Raw genomic sequence first — 19,781 nt, forward strand, 5'->3', positions numbered from 1 at the left:
AGGCTCAACCTGCACGAAATAGCATTTCAGATACACTTCACACTTCATATAATATTTGAAATACAATTTCAAATGACGTCGCTATAATGTCAGAAGGCAAAAAAGCATATTACGTACCGTTTCACACAGCGCGGTTGGTAACAGTCACTAAAACACTCCACTTCATCTTGCTATCTTTCCGTCAGCGCTCATAATACCTGCAGGGGTAAAGGCATACAAAGAGCAGGAACGCCTTACACGTCAACTACGTACCTTCAAACGGCAAAAATCATAAAGATAAAGGGCGAATTGATGCAGACGCGCGACCGCCATCCTCACACTTCGACGATTCATAAGAGACTGACTATTCCGCTGGCGACTGGCGGACGCTTCCACTTCTGTGCAGTGCAATATTGCATGAATTGCAACACAATAGCTTCAAGTGGGAGGCGCAACAGTAGGTTATACCACGGCTCCTGTACCTTTGAGGAAATATTCAAAAACATTTGAAATCACGCGAACTATTTTGGAGCGCGGATGGAGAAACGTGCTACGGCGCCGAAAAGGTAGCATCTCATTCCTTCAGTTGGGAATGATCGTGTCTCATTCGTTCACATTGGGCCAATTCATTCAATTGGCTTCGCATTCCTTGTATTGGTGGAGTGTCTCATTAAATCAATTGGAAGTCAGCGTTTCTCATTGATACTCATTAGACCAATTCCTTGAATTGGTTCTTTATTCCCTGTGCGCAGCCTTCGCCACACAACATGGTGGAACACGTTGTCGCGAAGGCCGCTTCCCTGCAAAACTCCCAATTCCCTCAATGAGAAATACTCCTCTTATGCACATTGAATAAATTGGTCGTCTGATTTCACATTGAATCTCATTGGAACTGCGGGAGAATTCATTGAGATCATGCCCTTTATTTCCAGCAGGGAAGCTTAAACAAAAACCCCGATGTTGATTTCCGGTCTTGAGGGTCTCCTGCCCAATCAGCGTCGACGTAGCATGAAAGCTTGAGTACTACGGTTACTGGTAATTTCAGTTTCATGTCCTTAGTATGGTTGAGGTGACGTAGTACTCGTTTTAGTGCGTTCCAGTCTCTCTGACGTGGACAGCTAACTCATCTGCACAAGACGCCTAGCGCAAACGCTATATCTGGCCGTGTTGTCGTCGATATATGCAGTAGAGCCCCAACTGCTTCTTTGTACTTACGACTTGTTGGTAACAAATCCTCGTCTCCCCTACACTGGAGATAGTCTGCGTCCATAGGAGTGGCAGCGCCCCTTGCGTCCTCCATGCCATATCGACTTAGGAGGCCGCCGATTTTGTTGCGTTGACTGAGAAGGAAACTCCCGTCCGCTTCACGCTCAACTTCAATTCCAAGATAGTGTGTAACATCTCCAAGATCCTTCGTTCCGAAGTGGTGATTCAACAGTTCTAGTAGCTCTTGAATACAACCGTCATTCTCATGTGCAATGATTATGTCGTCCACATATGCTAGTACATACAACCAACTGTCTGTGTACTTCGTGTAGAGGCAAGGATCCGCTTTGCTTCTGCACAAGCCATGTTCAAGTAGCACCTCGTTAAGCCTTTCGTTCCAAGCTCTAGCGGCTTTTTTGAGTCCGTAGATGGGTTCCTTCAGTCTGCACACGAGGTGGCCTTCTCCATCTTTTACGTAGCCCTCTGGTCGTGACATGGAGATGTCAGTAGTATATGATCAGCTCAACTGGCCCACAACTCACACAGTGGCCTGGACGCCATTAATGAGCAATTAGAGCAATTTGGGACCCCCACAGTAATTAGGATAATTCAGGGAGTAATTACACTAATTGGGGAGCATCTAGGACGTGTCCAGACCACTGTGTGAGTTGTGGGCTAGTTGAGCTGCTAAAAAATAAAAAATATGTAGAAAATAAAATGAAAAGATAGAAATAGAGTGGAGAGAAACAATTTATTCGAAAATCAACGATGCCCCGGCGAAGAAACGGCTCCTGGGTGACCAGCGCTTGTTGACGTCGGGTAGTTGCAGAGATCGACGACAGGTGGCCACTTAGTTGCAAGGCATCACACCAGATGGCGCCACCATCATAGCTCTAGAGGAGAAAGACAGAGAACAAGATACTAGCGGCAGGTAAAAATGGCAGCACTGCTAAACAAGTCTAGGCATGCGAGAGAAAAGGTCTAACCGCTACTGCTAAAACAGCACGGAGAAAACAGTACACATCGGGGAAAAAGGCTTACGGGGACGATCGCTTAGGCCTAACCTCAACGTCACAACACTATGCAGCTAACACAAGGCGGGAACCACTGGGCACACATCGCTAAACATGCGTCAACACGAACAAAAGGCTTGCTCACCGCAAAACAAGTCTAAACATGCGAGAAAAGGCTTAACACGAGCACGGTCAAATCACTCGTTGGTCACCGCTAAACACGGCAAACATACGAGAAAAGGACCGCGCTTAGGCCTAACCTTAACACTACGCAGCTAACACAAGGCGGGAACCACTGGGCACACATCGCTAAACATGCGTCAACAGGCTTGGACACCACAAAACAAGTCTAAACATGCGAGGAAAGGCTTAACACGAGCTCGGTCACCGCTAAACACGGCAAACATACAAGAAAAGGAGCGCGTCAAATCACTCACCTTTTCCCCCGCGGCAACTTCCAGGCAGAAACTGAGCGAGCGTGGGGAACACATGTCTGCTCTGTACGAGAGCCAGCCAGAAACTGAGCGAGCGCGGGGAGCGCACGTCCGTCTTCCGTGACAGCCCGAGAGAAACTGAGTGAGGCGACGCGCAGCGGCAGCTATGGATGCGCGCGCGCCCTCTGCTCCACCCGTCCGCGCATGCGCGCTTTTAGCTCCCTCTGCGCCGCCCGCGGGTATTTTCAGTTTCGGCTCTCCGCTGCGCGCGCGCTCCTAGCGGCGACGGGTGGTTTCAGTTTCATTCTCCGTTCTTTGCGCCCGCGCGTTTATCTGTATAAAGGCAGCGCGCACCGCGCTCGCGTCATCATTCTGACCGATACGTGGAAAACGCCATGTGTGGCTTATTCTCCTGCGTTTCTCGTCGTCGCAAGGAAAAGACAAAAAACGAAGAACTTCGCGAATTTATTCGCGGCATCGTGGAGGAAGCCTTTCAAGTCCACCGCCTGGAATGGTTGCAAGCGCGTCAAGAAATGTGTCAGGACAAGATGAAGACGCTCGACCGCATCTTAGCGGCGGACAGACTGGCGAAAAAGAAGTCCAACTTTAGCCTGGATAATCTGTATTGGGAACGCAGTTCCGATGTAGAGGACGACGACGAGGATGTGTAAATAAAAGCGATGCATTTCTCTTCGAGTCTCAGTCTCTTCTTTCTCTTCGTGAAACGTGTACGCACGCAACATGTCTTCCCCCGAACCTTTTCATTTCCGTCATCCTTTTCGCTGTATCTTAAGCGGCCCCTCCATGTGCGGCAAATCTACGTTCGTTGCTAACGTGCTGAGGAACCTGAACGACGTGGTGGACAAGCCTCCGTCACAAATATTCTACGTGCAGAAATATGCTTCGCCGAGCATGCAGGACGAATTCGGGGACTCCGTAAAATTTACCAAGGAGCTACCGCGAGAGTGGGACACGTCGCGCGCTACGCTGATCGTCGTCGACGATCACATGACCGACGCCGGTTCCTTGAAGGAGGTGGCCGATCTTTTCATTCGGGGTTCTCACCACGCCAACGCGTCGATCTTCTTACTCGTTCAAAACATCTTTTTCGACAGTAGCCATTTTAGAACAATATCCTACAACGCCAGTTACGTCGTCCTGTGGCGCACCGTGCGCAGCGTGCACCAGATGGAACATTTCGGCCAACAGCTATTTGGCAGAAAAATATTGGAGTATTTTCTGGACGCATATAAACAAGCGATGTCGTCGCCCCACGCATATTTACTCGTGGATCTTCACAACTATACGCACGAGGATCACAGGTTGCGTAGCAATATCTTTCCGGGAGAACGTCAATATATCTACGCTCCGAAATGAATCTCCGCCCTCACCTCACTTTACTCAAAGTACTCTCCACTCTACCCCCTCCACGCTGTCGCGACGTCTTGAGACGTTCGTCCTCGTCCGACATGAAACACCTCTCCGAAATTTGCCTCAATGTATTGAACGGAAAGGTGGCTCTAGCTCCAGATACGTTCGCGTGTTTGAAGAAGCACAAACGCTTTTTACGACGACTCGCCTACAAAAAGATTCACAAGAATCCGCAACGTTTGAAGCGCTATCTGTCTCAGCAGCGAGGACAGGGCGTTCTTTCGTCGGTGGTTCCTCTCCTGCTTTCCGCCGTGTTGAACCTTTTCCCCAATGGCCAAGAGAATTGAAGTGACCACCTCCTCCATCGGAAACATTCTTTCCTCGAAGGAGAGTGACGACGTCAAAGTGAAACTCATACTGCAAGCACTGTATCGCATACTAAAGCAGTACGGATTTGACCCCTACGACAATAAAAACAAGGCGTCCGACGCTACAAATGACTGACTATTCGCTCCTCTCTCCAGAGGTGGACGAAGAGGAAGCGGAAAGGGTCGTCTCGGAATTAAAGAAGGTTCTTTCCTGGGATCGCGAGGGTTGTGTCTCCGTGTCGGGCAAGCCCATCAGACACTCCTCCGTTTACGAACTCGTCAATTACTTGTTGCAACGTAAGACGGGAAAGAAACCTTCCTGGTTCCCCAAAGTCTCGAAACTATTGCGTCTGATTTCTCTACCCAAATCTCGCGAGCCTCAACAGCAGCAGCAGCAGGCCTCCATTGCGTGGACGACTTATGGAGGGATATGAGAAACGAGAGGGTGGTTTGGGGGGTGTGGAACGCTATAGAAAAGCGCATCACTTGAGCAAAAAGAAGGCTCTCGCCATTCTCAGAAAGCTGGATGCCTACACGCTCCACCATCCGGTCAGAAGAAAGTTTAATAGGAGACGCATCATCGCGCTCAAGATCAACGACGTGTGGCAAATGGACCTCGCCGATTTTTCAAAATACAAGAGATTCAACGGTGGCTACCGCTACATTCTCCTGGCAATCGATTCCCTCTCCCGCTTTCTGCGCACCCTCCCACTAAAGACGAAGCGCCCCGCCGAAATGAAAAGGGCCATGATAAGATTTTTTCGGGGAGGTAACGTACCTACACGCATCTTTTGCGACAGAGGCGGGGAATTCTACAACAAGACCGTCAAGGAGTATCTCTCGCGAAAGAAGGTACACATGTATTCGACCTTCTCTCCAGTAATCAAAGCATCGCAGGCAGAACGCGTCATACGCACTTTACGCGACAGAATATTCCGTTATTTTAGAGTAACGGGAAAATACCACTTCGTTTCCGCGCTTCCCAAGATCGTGCGCGACTACAACACCACCAAACACAGGACTTTGGGCATCAGCCCGTCCGAAGTCACGCCCGAAAACGAATTGGAGCTGTCCAATAAGATAAATGGGAAGCCCGTCGTACCCTCCGTGAAAAAGAAGCTCAAACTGGGGGATAAAGTGAGGGTCCTACTACAGAGAAAAGGTTTTCATAAGAGCTCGGAAGGGAGTTGGTCGCCTCAGATTTTCACCGTCTCCCGCCTGAGAGACACCTCTCCTCCCGTCGTACACCTGGAAGATTACCGGGGTAAGGAAGTGGACGGATCTTTCTACCCGGAGGAGGTACTCGTCGTAACCCGAGACGCCAACCAGCCTTGGCCAGTAACGAAAGTGCTGAGAACGAAGCAAGTGAACGGTCAGAGCTTCTCCTTGGTTCGCTGGTTCGGTTACGACAAAGAACACGACAGTTGGGTTCCGAGCAGCGAAGTGGTCAAGATTGGGAAATGATGTCAGACATCTACGACCACCTGCTCTCGAACGCCAGCATGGATAAGTTTCCCTCGAATAAACTCAACGCCTTCACGGTAGCTTTCGATAGTCCGCTTCAGCTCTCGAATCGGTATAAAGTCGGTCTGATGGATCTCAGCAGAAGTAACAATTTTTTAAATATCGGGTACGAAAGGCAAGATGCGAAAATCGAGGCTTCTTTCGAGGACACGGTCGAAGCCGGCAGAACTTTTGGTGTCACCTCGGATATCGAGAGGGATTTGGGAAAAGCCCTTTCGGAATTCAACGTTTCATTCGCGTACAATAAATCGCGATACGACTTCGTCTTACCCGTGGACGTGAAAGCCGTGGAATTGGACCCTTGGCTCGCACAGGCGCTCGACGCCTCGCTAGCGTCCCGCGAAGCAGGTCGAGCGGTGAAACCTCCCAAATTGAGCGAACGCGAAGCCACCTCCATCTTATTGGAGCACACCGGACCCGTCGCTTTCGGCGACGTCACTTTGAATTCGGAAACCACGTCCCTACGGAACACACTCAACAAGTATTTCCAGACGCACAAGCTGGACGCCTCGCTAGAATTCGCGGATAACGTGTACTCTCTGAAAACACCGAAAGGGTTGCACGTACCGGAACCCTTTGTCAAGCTGCTACATCTCACACCCGTCGAGGGACACGAAGAAACGCTACGCGTCTCTCTCCCCGTAGCGCGCCAATTTTCTTTCACGATCAAGACGAAAATTCCTCGATCTTTGCAAGTACATCTGCCTCCCGGCTATTATGCGACGCCGCAAGCACTTCTAACTGCGATTAACCAGCGCGTAGGCGAACGCGCGCGCTTCAGCTTCGACGGAATCGAACAGAAATGTAAAATTCGGCTTTCCGAGGGCACCTCCACCCTAAGACTTTCCGAGTACCTAGAAGCAAACCTTCGAAGGACCTTACCTGTAGTGGACGAGTATAACGACAAGTGTATTCAATCGCCTTTTTCGCCTTACTGCGGGCTTTTTTGTATCTACGTAGCCACGCGCATGTCGAAACGCTACAGCTTGAAAAGTTGTGTATCCATGTTTTCCTGTAACCTCGAAGAGAATGACAAAACAATAAAACGTCTCCTCGTGAGCGAACTCGTTTCGTAAAAAATAGTCTATTTTTTCACGACATACACAAGACCCTTGCGAGACGATCTTCCAACGTGCTGACCAGACGCTCACCGTCGTCGCCGGTTTGCACCGTGACGTCGAGGGATGTGTGGAGAAGCCAGTAGCGATGGACGATAGGTCGGTTGAAACCCGCGTTGATGAGACACGGGTCGACTGTCTCTCCTCGTCTATACTTCTCCAGCATCTCGAGCTTGTAATCTACGAAACGCTTCATTTTCTTTGCAATCTTCCCACTGACGGTGAACAGACGTAAGGGTATCGTCTTGAGAATCGAGTGAAAGTCTCCCTCGCAGCTATCGCCGTGAATATAATCGCGTAATCACAGCAAGTCCCGATACATTCGTGTTTGCACAAAGGTGGCAAACCTCTGCTCGGGCGTCATCATGACTGTGATGGAATGAGAGTAGACAACCTTTTTTTATTTCTCGTTACACATGAATTAGGCTCCAGCTTTGGTTTCGTAGCCGGGAAGGCAGCCCAAATACGGACGAAGGCTCGAGTCTAACCAATGGCTGGGGTTTCTCGACCAGAGTCCACCGCAACGACAGGTAGTCAGTTGATCGCCGATTCGCAAAAAGAAGGTCTTTGGAGGAGGCTTGAAGGTTAGGACCAGGGGTAGATCTCCCGTCAGTAGCCATTCGTAATCTGCAACGAAAGGAGTGTGAGAAACGCGTGTTTTTATATCTCAAACACACACGTACAATCTTCTTCAGTCACAGAGTGACACTGATGGTCCATCTTCTCCATCTTCCTTCAATAGTCGAAGTCCTTCGCAACGTACGTCGAACGGTACCGTCCGACAGCCGAGAAACGGGCGAATCAATCGGTCCGTCCAATGCTTTTGCTCTGAAAAAATGTGAACGATTATAGAACGTATTAAAAAATAACAAGGAAGCGTACCTTTGGACCACAATCCACCACAATTGGTGCAGAAGAAGCGGGCACTGCCAATCTCCCGAAATATGTGAGGCGGGAAAAAACCGACTTCACGCGCAGCAAAAGTGTTGTACACTGGAAACGAAACTCTTCAAACATTTCGACGATGATGATGACGTCATGGGTATTACTTACGAGGGTCTACCAAGCTGATCATGATGGAATGACGATCGACCATTCGCTTCGACATTTATAGTAAAGCTTTGCCTCTCACTCTCTATGACGTCATTGAACGTGTTTGAACATGTTAAGACGTGTTTGAACATGTTTGGACGTGTTCAGACACGGCCGACGAACCTCGAAGTCGCCCCTGGACACACTCGTTCCTCTCTCTCTCTCTCTCTCTATGACGTCATTGAACGTGTCTGAACATGTTTGGACGTGTTTGAACATGTTGTGACGTGTGTAGACACGAACCCCGCAATACGAAAAACGTCAAGCAGTACGAATTAGACTGGTGGTTAGTGTGTCGCGCCCAGTGTAGAAGGATCCTGGGTTCGAATCCCACTCTGGGTCTTCTCGTCGTCATATACAAGTCGGCCCAGAGTGTTAGCTAGAAATTAGTGTAATGTTTTATTCAACGTCGATGGTATTATCATTGTCATATGCGACATCGCAAAAAGGCGCGAAAGACGGAAGGCGGGGTAGTCAAAGTACAGACGACACCGTCGCAATGCGAGGAGGAGCAGAGCGGTGTAGCGACTATAAAAGGTGCGCTGGTTCTACGACGATTGATCGACAGCCCATGAGGGGCATTCATCCACGACGTGAGACGTTTCGTGGAGCAAAATGTAAGTTGACCGGTTCTGCTGTGTGAGTGTATTTTATGTATGGCATTGTTTTTCAGGAAGCGATAGCTGCTGTCACCGCATGACACTGAACGCACAGGGACTCATCCTATCCTCTCTCATCATCAATCTCAAGCGCTCCTCAACTGGAGGGAAAAGTGAGCATTGTTTCGTGAGGGGAAATCCCGTACTGATTTTGTTTGACCGCAGTGCCGTGCTGTCTCGTATGTCAGTACGACCCCATCGATGCCATGCTCGTGGCCGTAGAAAGAGAGCACGAAGCTAGAATAGAGAATCTCGGTAATAGCCCAGTCGTCCTTTCAGATGACGACGACGACGACGACAGAGTCAGTAGTCCGCCTTTCGTAATACCTGAAACGGACGACGACGACGAACCCCTAGATGGACATGACAATGCAGACAAATTGCTCATGTGGGAAGGGGATCAGTCGTATGCAGATTTCATTCCTCTGTCTGGCAGGGTTGGAGATGAATCACCAGATGCGAGCCCAGAATTTCAAAACGAAGCTGAGCCTGTCCAGGGTCGTAGAATCGTTGAATTGAGAGAACACGTCGTAGAGAATCATCCCTCCGTCAGGGAGAGACGATTCCTTCGTTTCTTTGTCACTGATGAGGCATTTGACGGAACGGCTACTAGGTACACTCTTCTCTGTTCCCCGCACGACGACAACGTCGACGATTTACGACTTTATCTACCGAGCATAGCTCCAGTAATCACGCGCGTCCTCGAAGCTTATCCCATGCCTTTCAAATTTTGTCTGTGCTCGAAAGCGCTCATGGTTAAGGACGGAGCCGACGGGTTAACTTCTCATCTCCTCCACGTGAACCTTCACTTGAGAGTGGTTCATAACCACCAAGAAATCGAAGGCGCGATAAATGCTGCTATCGCAGAATCCTCGCAACGCGTTGAAAACTATGCGAGAGAAGGGTCTGGTTTCACCTCGAACGACGCCCAATGTGTCGACTTAAAACTAACGCGCTTAAAACCGAAGCGGATTGGGTGCACGATCGAGCTTCCCGAAATGTTGAAGAGAAAAACAAAGACTCTCACAAACGTCAAACTCCCACCGAATCACGAAAACGAGTGTTTCAAGTATAGCGTGCTGGCACTCTTGCATCCGTTGAGGAACAACCCAAACGATTATGTCAGATACCACAAATACATGAATCCTTCGAATCCGGAGACGCGTGTAACGTACTGGCCGCCCTGCTTCCCAGTCACTTACGAAGACATTTCCCTGTGGGAGAGAAAAAACAAAATCTCCGTGTACATCTACGTGTTCAACGAGCAGACGAATTCGATATCTACCGGGCGGATTCCCTGCACGCTCTATCAGGATAAAGTCCATCTGCTCGAGGTTAGGGAGCATTTCTATGGAATCAGAAAATTTAGCACTTTCATGGGGCGAGGTGACTATTTTTATTGCGAGAAATGCACGAGCGGTTATAGGACGAGAGGGGCGTTGGAGCAGCACGAACGTCTGTGTCGAGACGTAAACGAAGTGATTCTAGAAATGCCAAAAGCGGGGGAGAGCGTCTCCTTCAACAAGATACAGTACATGCATCCCTACCCTTATTTCGCGGTATTGGACACGGAAAGCATACTGGAAAAGGATGCACTCGTTAAGGACGCCTCGAGTGTGCACAGGATGAGCTCGTATAGCATCGTGCTAGTGAGAAGTTGTGATGGGAAAATAATGGGCGTAGATGGCTATTTGGAACCCAACGCGGCAGAAAAATGCTTGCTCGCACTGAAGCGATTTAGCGATCAAATCGATAGGTTGAACCGTCTTCCCTCACCGTTGGTCATGAGTGTGGTAGACACGAGTGCGCGACGCACTGCGAATTTTGCGGGTGCGAATTTAATCGACATACGCGGAAGGTGTCGCATCACGACCACACCCGTTTCGTAGACCCCGGTTCCTCGAATTTTGTTGCGACGCTGTGTGATACGTGTAACCTTACGTGTCGTAACACCAAAGAACTCGTCGTCTGCGTGCACAACCTGCAATACGATTTGAGCTCCCTTCTCCGCCACATGCACGTTCTAAATATGGGAGAACCGTGGATCTTAGCGTCTACCACAGAAAAAATACGAGGCTTCAATATTGGCGAGCTCCGTTTCCGCGATACCACGCAGTTTTTCAACCTCTCGTTGTCTAACCTGGTAGAAACGCTCCTCTCCAGCGGTGGCGAGAGTGCGTTTCATTGCACCCGTCAAATGTTTGGTGACCGTTTCCGTCGCCTTCTCAGGAACGGACCTGAACGACCAAGAGATCACGGATGACGACTATCAGTACGCCCTCGAGATTTTCGAATTGTTCGAATGTAAGGACCTAGGAGATTACACGCGTCTCTACGTCACGCTCGACACCTGTCAGCTGTGCGACATCGTGCTGTATTTCAGAAAGATTGCGCTAGAGACGGATGGGTTAGATATCTTACGCACCGTGTCCCTCGCCAGTTACGCGTGGAGTAGCGCTTTGAAGCTCACCAATGTCAAACTCGAGCTCATAAGCGACCAAGAGATGTACGAAACGATCGAGAAGGGAATCAGGGGAGGCATTTGTAACAGCTTCCACAGGTACTGTCGGGCTAATCACGAGGGGTGCGACGATTACGACTCCCAGAAAGAAAATACTTTTATCCAGTATCTCGACGTCAACAGTTTGTACCCGTACGCGATGACTTTCCATCTCCCAACAGGTGCTTTTGAATGGGTCGATCCTTCGAGGTGGAGCGAGATCGATTTTCTCAACATTCCTCACGATTCGGAAGTGGGTTACATCTACGTAGTAGACTTCACGTATCCCGAAGAACTGCACGCGCTCACCAGGGATTTTCCCCTGGCACCCGAACACAGGTGCGTGGACGAGAACGAACTGTCCCCCTACCAGCAGCACTTGAAAGATGCATTGGCGCTGAACACGCCTCCCACAAAAAAACTCTTGCTGACGTGTTACGACAAAAAACGCTACGTCGTTCATTATGCATTGCTCGCACTGTACGTGAGGTTGGGCATGAAAATAAAACGTGTTCACAGCATCCTCTCATTCCGGCAAGACAACTTTTTGCGAACCTTCGTGCAGAGGAACGTCGCGTTGAGGAATGCCGCGTCCACGAAATTCGAGCGACTTCTGTACAAGACCATGTCAACAGTACGTTCGGTAAGACGATACAAAATGTGAGACGCATGAAAAAGTATACCCTGGCCTACGACAAAGAAACCGCGCTCCGAAAAGCTAGCTCCGTCGACTGCCAGCATTTTCTCATTCTGAGTGACAAGTGCATCTTATACGAGATGAAACAGCGTCGCATCAAATGCACGCACCCCCTTTACGTGGGCTTTGCCATTCTAGAAATATCCAAAGTCCGAATGTACAGCTTCATCTACGAGTCTCTCTTTTCTCGCTTGATGTGCCCAGTGCAATTGATCTATAGCGATACGGACAGCATAATTTTTTTCTCTCACGTGTGAAAGCCTGGAAGAGCAGCTGATGAAGATTGAGAATGAGTTAGATCTGTCCTCCTATCCACCGGACCACCCACTTTTCAACGACGAGCATGCGAACCAGATGGGGTACTTCAAAGACGAGACGGGAGGTGGTGTTATTCAAGAAGTCGTAGCCATCCGAGCGAAAATGTACAGCATTCTCTTGGCTGGGACACACAAACAGATCGCGAGAGCGAAAGGAGTTAAAAAGGACGTGGTGAGGAAACATTTATTGCACGAAGTGTACCGAGATTCTCTATTCAATGAAAAGGCGGTCTCTCAGAAGCAGTGCACCATCCAGAGTATAAAGCAAACGATGTACACCATTTCGAGACTCAAGAAGAGCTTGGTCCCCTACGACGACAAGCGCTATCTCGTGGATGTCGTACACTCCTTCCCTGATGGAAGCTGCGAATATGGTAAGCTTTGTTATGTTTTGACGCGTATAGGATTACGATAGTGCTCTCTCTTTGTGCAGCAACGGAAAACCCGGAAGAGAGCCCGAGAGCGTCGTCGTCAGGCATCGAGTAACCGCGGAACAAAGAGCTGCACGCGCATGTAATCGAGAATAAAAGTTCTAGTTGAGACATGCTTCTCTCTCTCTCTCCCTCAGACAGGAGAAGCACGGGTCATCGTGGCAGTGTGGTAGCGGAATGGGTGTACGAAAAGAATGATCATTCCGTCATCGCGCTGGTACCGTGACCCGCGCAATGACGACGCTGCGATGAACATTCCCCATATCCTTTCTGTTGAGGCAAGTCAGGGAGGGTGCAGGCATCTATCGACTATTTTGTATGTATTCAATAAACATGTTTCAGTGAAAGAAAACACGCTCGTCAAAGTTATTCGGACTGTTTAATGCGTTGCATGTCAATAACCAATCGGTGTTTCAATAAATCAATGACAAGGTTGACGATGTAGACTGCTTGCAAATGTCGCTGCTTCCGTAGGGCATGCTTAATATGAGCGATGGCACGCGTGAGAAGGTCCACGATGTCTGCTGCGATGTAGTTGAATTCTGCGTTGGCCTAGCTCACAAATTCGCTCAACATTCCCAGGGGTCCGTCCGGAACTGTTATGCAGACGTTCTTGTAACGGGCGTAGATCCGACGCACCATCTCCTGCAGCGGCCCCGGCGAGATCTCTCCTATATTGCCAAAGCCTACCATGTCTATCACGTAGCGAAACGCAGTGATGACGAGCTCGTTGCGGGGACTTTCGCTCTTGAAACATTCCTTCTCCACTTCTTCCCAAGAAGCGTGGGTGCGGGAACAATTTTGTAACGAGTGGTAGCTGAACATCTTCACGTAGTGATGACGCGAGCGCGGTGCACGCTGCCTTTATACAGATAAACGCGCGCGCGCAAAGAACGGAGAATGAAACCGAAACCACCCGTCGCCGCTAGGAGCGCGCGCGCGCGAAGCGGAGAGCTGAAACCGAGAATACCCGCGGGCGGCGCAGAGGGAGCTAGGAGCGCGCGCGCGCGCATGCGCGGACGGGTGGAGCAGAGGGCGCGCGCGCATCCATAGCTGCCGCTGCGCGTCGCCTCACTCAGTTTCTCTCGGGCTGTCACGGAAGACGGACGTGCGCTCCCCGCGCTCGCTCAGTTTCTGGCTGGCTCTCGTACAGAGCAGACGTGTGTTCCCCGCGCTCGCTCAGTTTCTGCCTGGAAGTTGCCGCGGGGGAAAAGGTGAGTGATTTGACGCGCTCCTTTTCTCGTATGTTTGCCGTGTTTAGCGGTGACCGCGCTCGTGTTAAGCCTTTCCTCGCATGTTTAGACTTGTTTTGCGGTGTCCAAGCCTGTTGACGCATGTTTAGCGATGTGTGCCCAGTGGTTCCCGCCTTGTGTTAGCTGCGTAGTGTTGAGGTTAGGCCTAAGCGCGCTCCTTTTCTCGTATGTTTGCCGTGTTTAGCGGTGACCAACGAGTGATTTGACCGCGCTCGTGTTAAGCCTTTTCTCGCATGTTTAGACTTGTTTTGCGGTGAGCAAGCCTTTTGTTCGTGTTGACGCATGTTTAGCGATGTGTGCCCAGTGGTTCCCGCCTTGTGTTAGCTGCATAGTGTTGTGACGTTGAGGTTAGGCCTAAGCGATCGTCCCCGTAAGCCTTTTTCCCCGATGTGTACTGTTTTCTCCGTGCTGTTTTAGCAGTAGTGTTTAGACCTTTTCTCTCGCATGCCTAGACTTGTTTAGCAGTGCTGCCATTTTTACCTGCCGCTAGTATCTTGTTCTCTGTCTTTCTCCTCTAGAGCTATGATGGTGGCGCCATCTGGTGTGATGCCTTGCAACTAAGTGGCCACCTGTCGTCTATCTCTGCAACTACCCGACTTCAACAAGCGCTGGTCACCCAGGAGCCGTTTCTTCGCCGCGGCATCGTTGATTTTCGAATAAATTGTTTCTCTCCACTCTATTTCTATCTTTTCATTTTATTTTCTACATATTTTTTTTATTTTTTAGCAGCTCAACTAGCCCACAACTCACACAGTGGTCTGGACACGTCCTAGATGCTCCCCAATTAGTGTAATTACTCCCTGAATTATCCTAATTACTGTGGGGGGTCCCAAATTGCTCTAATTGCTCATTAATGGCGTCCAGGCCACTGTGTGAGTTGTGGGCCAGTTGAGCTGATCATATACTACTGATGTCCTCTTCAAGGTTTCCATGCAGAAAGGCTGTGTTGACATCACAATGCTTGACTTTCATCCCTTGCCGTTGTTACCGTTATCCAACAGAAACACAACTCAGAAATATCAGGCTTTCCCAACTCAGAGGTTATTTTTGCTTATCTCAATCGAGTGAACAATTGAAACAAATATGACACAATTAATACATCATGCATACATAATGTCCAACTCATAGAGTATCAGTCAAGCCTGAAACAAAACAATAATTAATTCAGACAAATCATTTCTAAGCAAGCAGCGTGACACACCGTAGAATCTGTACAGAAACTTGCCATTTTCAATGAATAAACATGATCAACTAGTGGATTCAAGCAATAAAGTCTGATGAAACCCGACGACCCCAAACACCAACATCAAGTTAGGAAGAGACGGGCTCTAGTATGGCCTTGTACATGGAATCATTGAAAGCACACATTTTTTCTTACTCATCACATCTTTTTCTAAATCAATTTACATAATTCTCATGGCATGTAGATATTAATAACATTCTAAAAAATTTAATCAATAAAATGAGCATAGATATGCTTTTAATTAAGTGTAGACGCGCACTTGAAAACAAGAGAGACAATTGTTCTACATTGAATAGATAGACATATTTCGTAATCGCTACCATAAGTCGTGGGAACATGTGATAAAACACTGCTTCGAAAAGGAAGAGCCGCGAAACGATTTCATTATCGCTGCATTTCGATACGTCCTAGACATGGTCGTATTCGAAGATATGATACAATCCATCTCAGATATGTATAATTTCAACAAATCCGTAATGAACCGTGCGATTTAGACCGCTTGTATATGATAATTTGATCTGACTGCTTTCTTGAACGCAATGCCCATTGCAATGATTACAATTACATCTGGTCTAGTGTATTTCAATTCTTCGTTAGCAAATCTCAAAATCTCCACCATCAATGCCAGTGGCCCTTCCGACGTTGAGGTGCAGATATTTTTATAAGTATTGTAGATTCGGCATATAAATTCTTGCATCTTCAGTTCTGTAGTTTGTACCATAGTGTTTGTTAGAATGAAAATTGTATGTTGGTCGATTTCATGATGGTTCAATGATAGATTATTTTCCTCTGTTGTTGCTCACATGTCGCCGCTTAGATTGTTCCTCTGTTCTTCAGCGTTTATCTGTGTTATATTGTAATATTTATCCTTTTGACAGATTGATTAGCTATTACTTCTCTATGTGTTGGATGGTGTGCAAGTTTGGCTTTCTATTAATTGTAGCTGTTGATTGTGTTTTTTCTCGTTATTTCCTTACGTCTATTGCAATGATGGTTCTCACGTATAGGAATATTAGACTTTTTATAACACAACTTATAATTTTGTTTATAGTCATATTGATTAAGAATATCTTCTTTGATTAAATGTGGTGATCGTTTCTCGTTTTGATATGGTGTAGCTATTATTTCCCTACATGTTGGATTATTGGTTCTATATTAATGCTATGTGTTGATTCGAATTATTGCCTTATGCCTGCGCTATTCACTTCAATAGAAATTGATTAATTAAATGTGTGTCATATTGGAATATTAAACTTAGCTTCCATATTATGCTCGAAATTACTTACATCTATCAGGTTCCCACATCTCAGACTTTTTTAAATAAAACTTGTAATTTTGATGGTAATCGTATTAAGAACATCTTCTTTGATTAAATGTGCTATTGCATTTTAATTTCAGAATCTAAGGACTGGATATAATTAATAAATTATGTATATTATTCACATGTACTGCTTTGTGTTTTTGTTTCTTCTGTTACAGGTCGTGAAGTTTTCTCGGCTGGGTTTTTCTCCTTCTCCTGATCGGCATCACAATTGTCACAATTCCCTGCACTATTGCCTTTAATAAATATATCTCAACTTGATTGGCATTACAATGGGCATTAATAAATATATTTTCACTTGTACTTTTTGTGTATGACCCTTCTTTGCATGTCTCTGCATGTTATAAGCGCGCGGACAACCCTCCGCACACGCGCCACGCGGGGAAAAATACGCGCAGGGCTCAGGGGCAGGGCCCAGGGGTCCAGGTTGATGAGTGGACCGGCCGTAGCCTCGACATGACTGAATACTACTGCGACAAGCTACGTCAAACGACAATTCAGGAAAACGCCAATGCGCGTGGTGGCAGGGTTCGAACTTTCACCCTCCGTATCTCCATCAAGCGATGTCACCTTTGTAGCACATCAGCTTGGCTTTCACCTGAATTATCTGCCTCAAGTGCAGGGCCGGACAAATCAGTCATGATTCCTGTCTCCTCAAGCGTTTCTAAGTCACTCATCCAGTGAAACACGAGGTGGGCGGTATCTGTGGCAGACTTCTTCTAACAGGGTGTTGGGTGAAGACAGCCTTGGTCCGGATAAGTATCTCAAGAAGACTGTGGAACCGCCAGTTGTACGTGAAAAAGTCCTTACCAGCAGTACCATTTGTTCGCCTCTTTGTTCACATATTCGGGGGGAAGGACGAGGCCGTGTTCCCTCATAAAGCTTTCTTCGCAGACAGTCTGTGCAAGTGATAACGTTTTGTTCGGGCACTTTGATGCAACGTCGCCTGAAAAGGGAAATAATTATGCATGTAACGTTGCCCCAACTAACTTGTACAAGTAATTTCAGAAAGACTATCTCCCTGCTTTCACGAAACCCAGTAGAAGATGCATCCAACAGTGATTACGTGGTAGTCAATTTTTCATATGACTTACGTTTTAAGTTCCTACAGTTTGGAAGATTACTGTTCTCTTGCAGACTTCACTTTTCGCGATGACCTGTCTAGAATACAGATAGGTCATGGTGAACAAGTGCATTCGTGTAATTTGTGGTCGTTGCCAGTGTTTAGTGTTTATGCTTCTTCCGTAAAATCGTTCCTGTGTGACGCCGTTTTATGAGGAAGAGCTCAGAGTAAGTGCCCCATTACACTTGCGTCGTGCAGCTTTTTTAACATGTGTTATTTTGCAGAATTCGAGAACTCCTTGTTGACATGAAAAATTAGATTGGAAGGCTTGTACAGGACATCCCGGATTAAATGAGATTCAGGACAGGTCCAGCACCCCCCCCCCCCGTCAACGTTTCCCCTACGCGCTTATGAAGAACTTATACGACTTAATAGCCAGTTTGTGAATTGTGAACTGAGACACAATCGGTTTAGTGTTCACGTCTTTGCAAGTGTGCTTCCTGCAGCATATGGATGTTCATTGCATCTAAAGTATCTGTATGGTATCTGGATCCGATTGCAAACATATTTCACAAGGTTTGTACGGCTGGTCGTTTGTCTGCATTATAGTCTTTCTTAAACATAATTTTTAATCATTGGTGAGATAGCATATTGCCCCACGAAGTTACAGCAGGCTCCAACAGGTCCCAATAGAGCCCATAGTTTGACATAATTCACACAACACTGGGCACACGACAAATCAGAGTGCGACGTCGTAGATATTATGCATAGTCATTGGGCCAATCAGGAGCTTCAACGTTTCGCTGAACTTTCAGCCGGTCCTGGCCACCATGAACTTCTACTGGATTTCACGCCTCCCGCCGTTATACGGTATTCAAAGTAACCGAAGCGACTTTTGGCTGAAAGATACATTTTATTCACACAAAGCACAATCGGAGAGCGCACGCAGTCTCGGCCAATGACCTTCCAACGTTGTAGATGGGCGCAGTGGTCCATATTCTACAGCCGCATCGTCGGGTACCTGAGGAGGACTGGCTACAGTACGTTTTGAGCAGTCACTTCACCTCTTGTGATATCATTGCTCTTTAGGCCTCCTGCACTTCCCCAGTGCTTTGATGCTAAAGACTTTGAATCTCTGTTGCGCACTTGTGTATCTCTGTCAGGAATATATTCATCCAGTTGTGTAATTGTTACGTATATATAATGCATCGTGTCTTTATAAAACGTTATTCAGATTGCTTCTGCTTTTCGTTCATCAATTCGTATAAGTAAAAAAGAAAAATATACACCGGAATGCGTGGAGGGCATGGTAGTAGGACACTGTCGGGGAAAGAGTCCGGAGCAGGTATCGGGAATCCTGATCGGACCTATGTGTTCCCAGTATTGCCAAACGTGCGTAGGACCATTGCCTGCAGGTGACACGCGCCCGATTTGTCAGGATCTTCGCCTGTCATCGGTCTGCGCGTCTGCCAATGGGCTGTGCTGCTTGGACTTTGTCGCTCAACTGCAAAAAGGCATCTACGCTGCTCTATCCTTACGATTTTTTTTACAAAAATCTATTATGAATGAAACACTGTGTGTGAAAGGTGTAGCCACTGGCACTGACATCATGGTCGTTATCATCCTTGAGACTCAATGGTTCTTTTGGATTTTTCTCTTTGTTGAGATGAAGCGCGTGTCCTTTTACCTCGCCTGTTCTTCTACACTCTTCTATTCAATTTTGTAGCTTCCTCTATCTCCTGTTTTTATATTTCTCCCGCACTGTGTCGTCATGAAACAGAGAGGAAAAAGAAAGCGAGAGAAAGCGAGACACCAACAAAATGATCTCTGGAAAGCTACTGTATGAACCCTTATTATGTACAGGGTGCTTTTTATTGTTTACAGATTTTGGTAAAAAAAAAGAAGCAAAACTGAGAATAACAGAGACGCCATCTTGCAGGCATGTTATACGAGCCCGTGGACATCCTCTCAGAAACTACAGGATGGCTAATTACCTAAAATTCAACTTATTATATTTTTGGGAGTAAAACGCGTGATGTACTACGTATCCTCAAGCGAACACTTACTTTGAAACACAAATCGCTAAAGTTTGCTATGCATATGAGGAGTAACTGAATCCCCAAAACTCTTGTGTGCAAAAAGAGCGACGCCCATTCCACGTCAAAGGGCCACGTGGTTTCGTGCGATGAAGC

The 19,781-nt window shown here is 47.5% G+C and overlaps 1 protein-coding gene across 1 annotated transcript in view; it reads right to left on the reverse strand.

The window, feature by feature from the left end:
- The window catches only part of LOC135374467 (uncharacterized), a 102,154-nt gene that overhangs the window by 30,278 nt on the left and 52,095 nt on the right, over positions 1–19,781 (reverse strand). Inside the window, exon 8 of the mRNA XM_064607423.1 lies at positions 17,337–17,472. Within this exon, the coding sequence (XP_064463493.1) occupies positions 17,337–17,472 (136 nt within the window). The remainder of the gene's footprint in view (positions 1–17,336; positions 17,473–19,781) is intronic.

The sequence above is a fragment of the Ornithodoros turicata genome, unplaced genomic scaffold (genome assembly GCF_037126465.1).
Source record: "Ornithodoros turicata isolate Travis unplaced genomic scaffold, ASM3712646v1 Chromosome65, whole genome shotgun sequence".
Taxonomy (NCBI): domain Eukaryota; kingdom Metazoa; phylum Arthropoda; class Arachnida; order Ixodida; family Argasidae; genus Ornithodoros; species Ornithodoros turicata.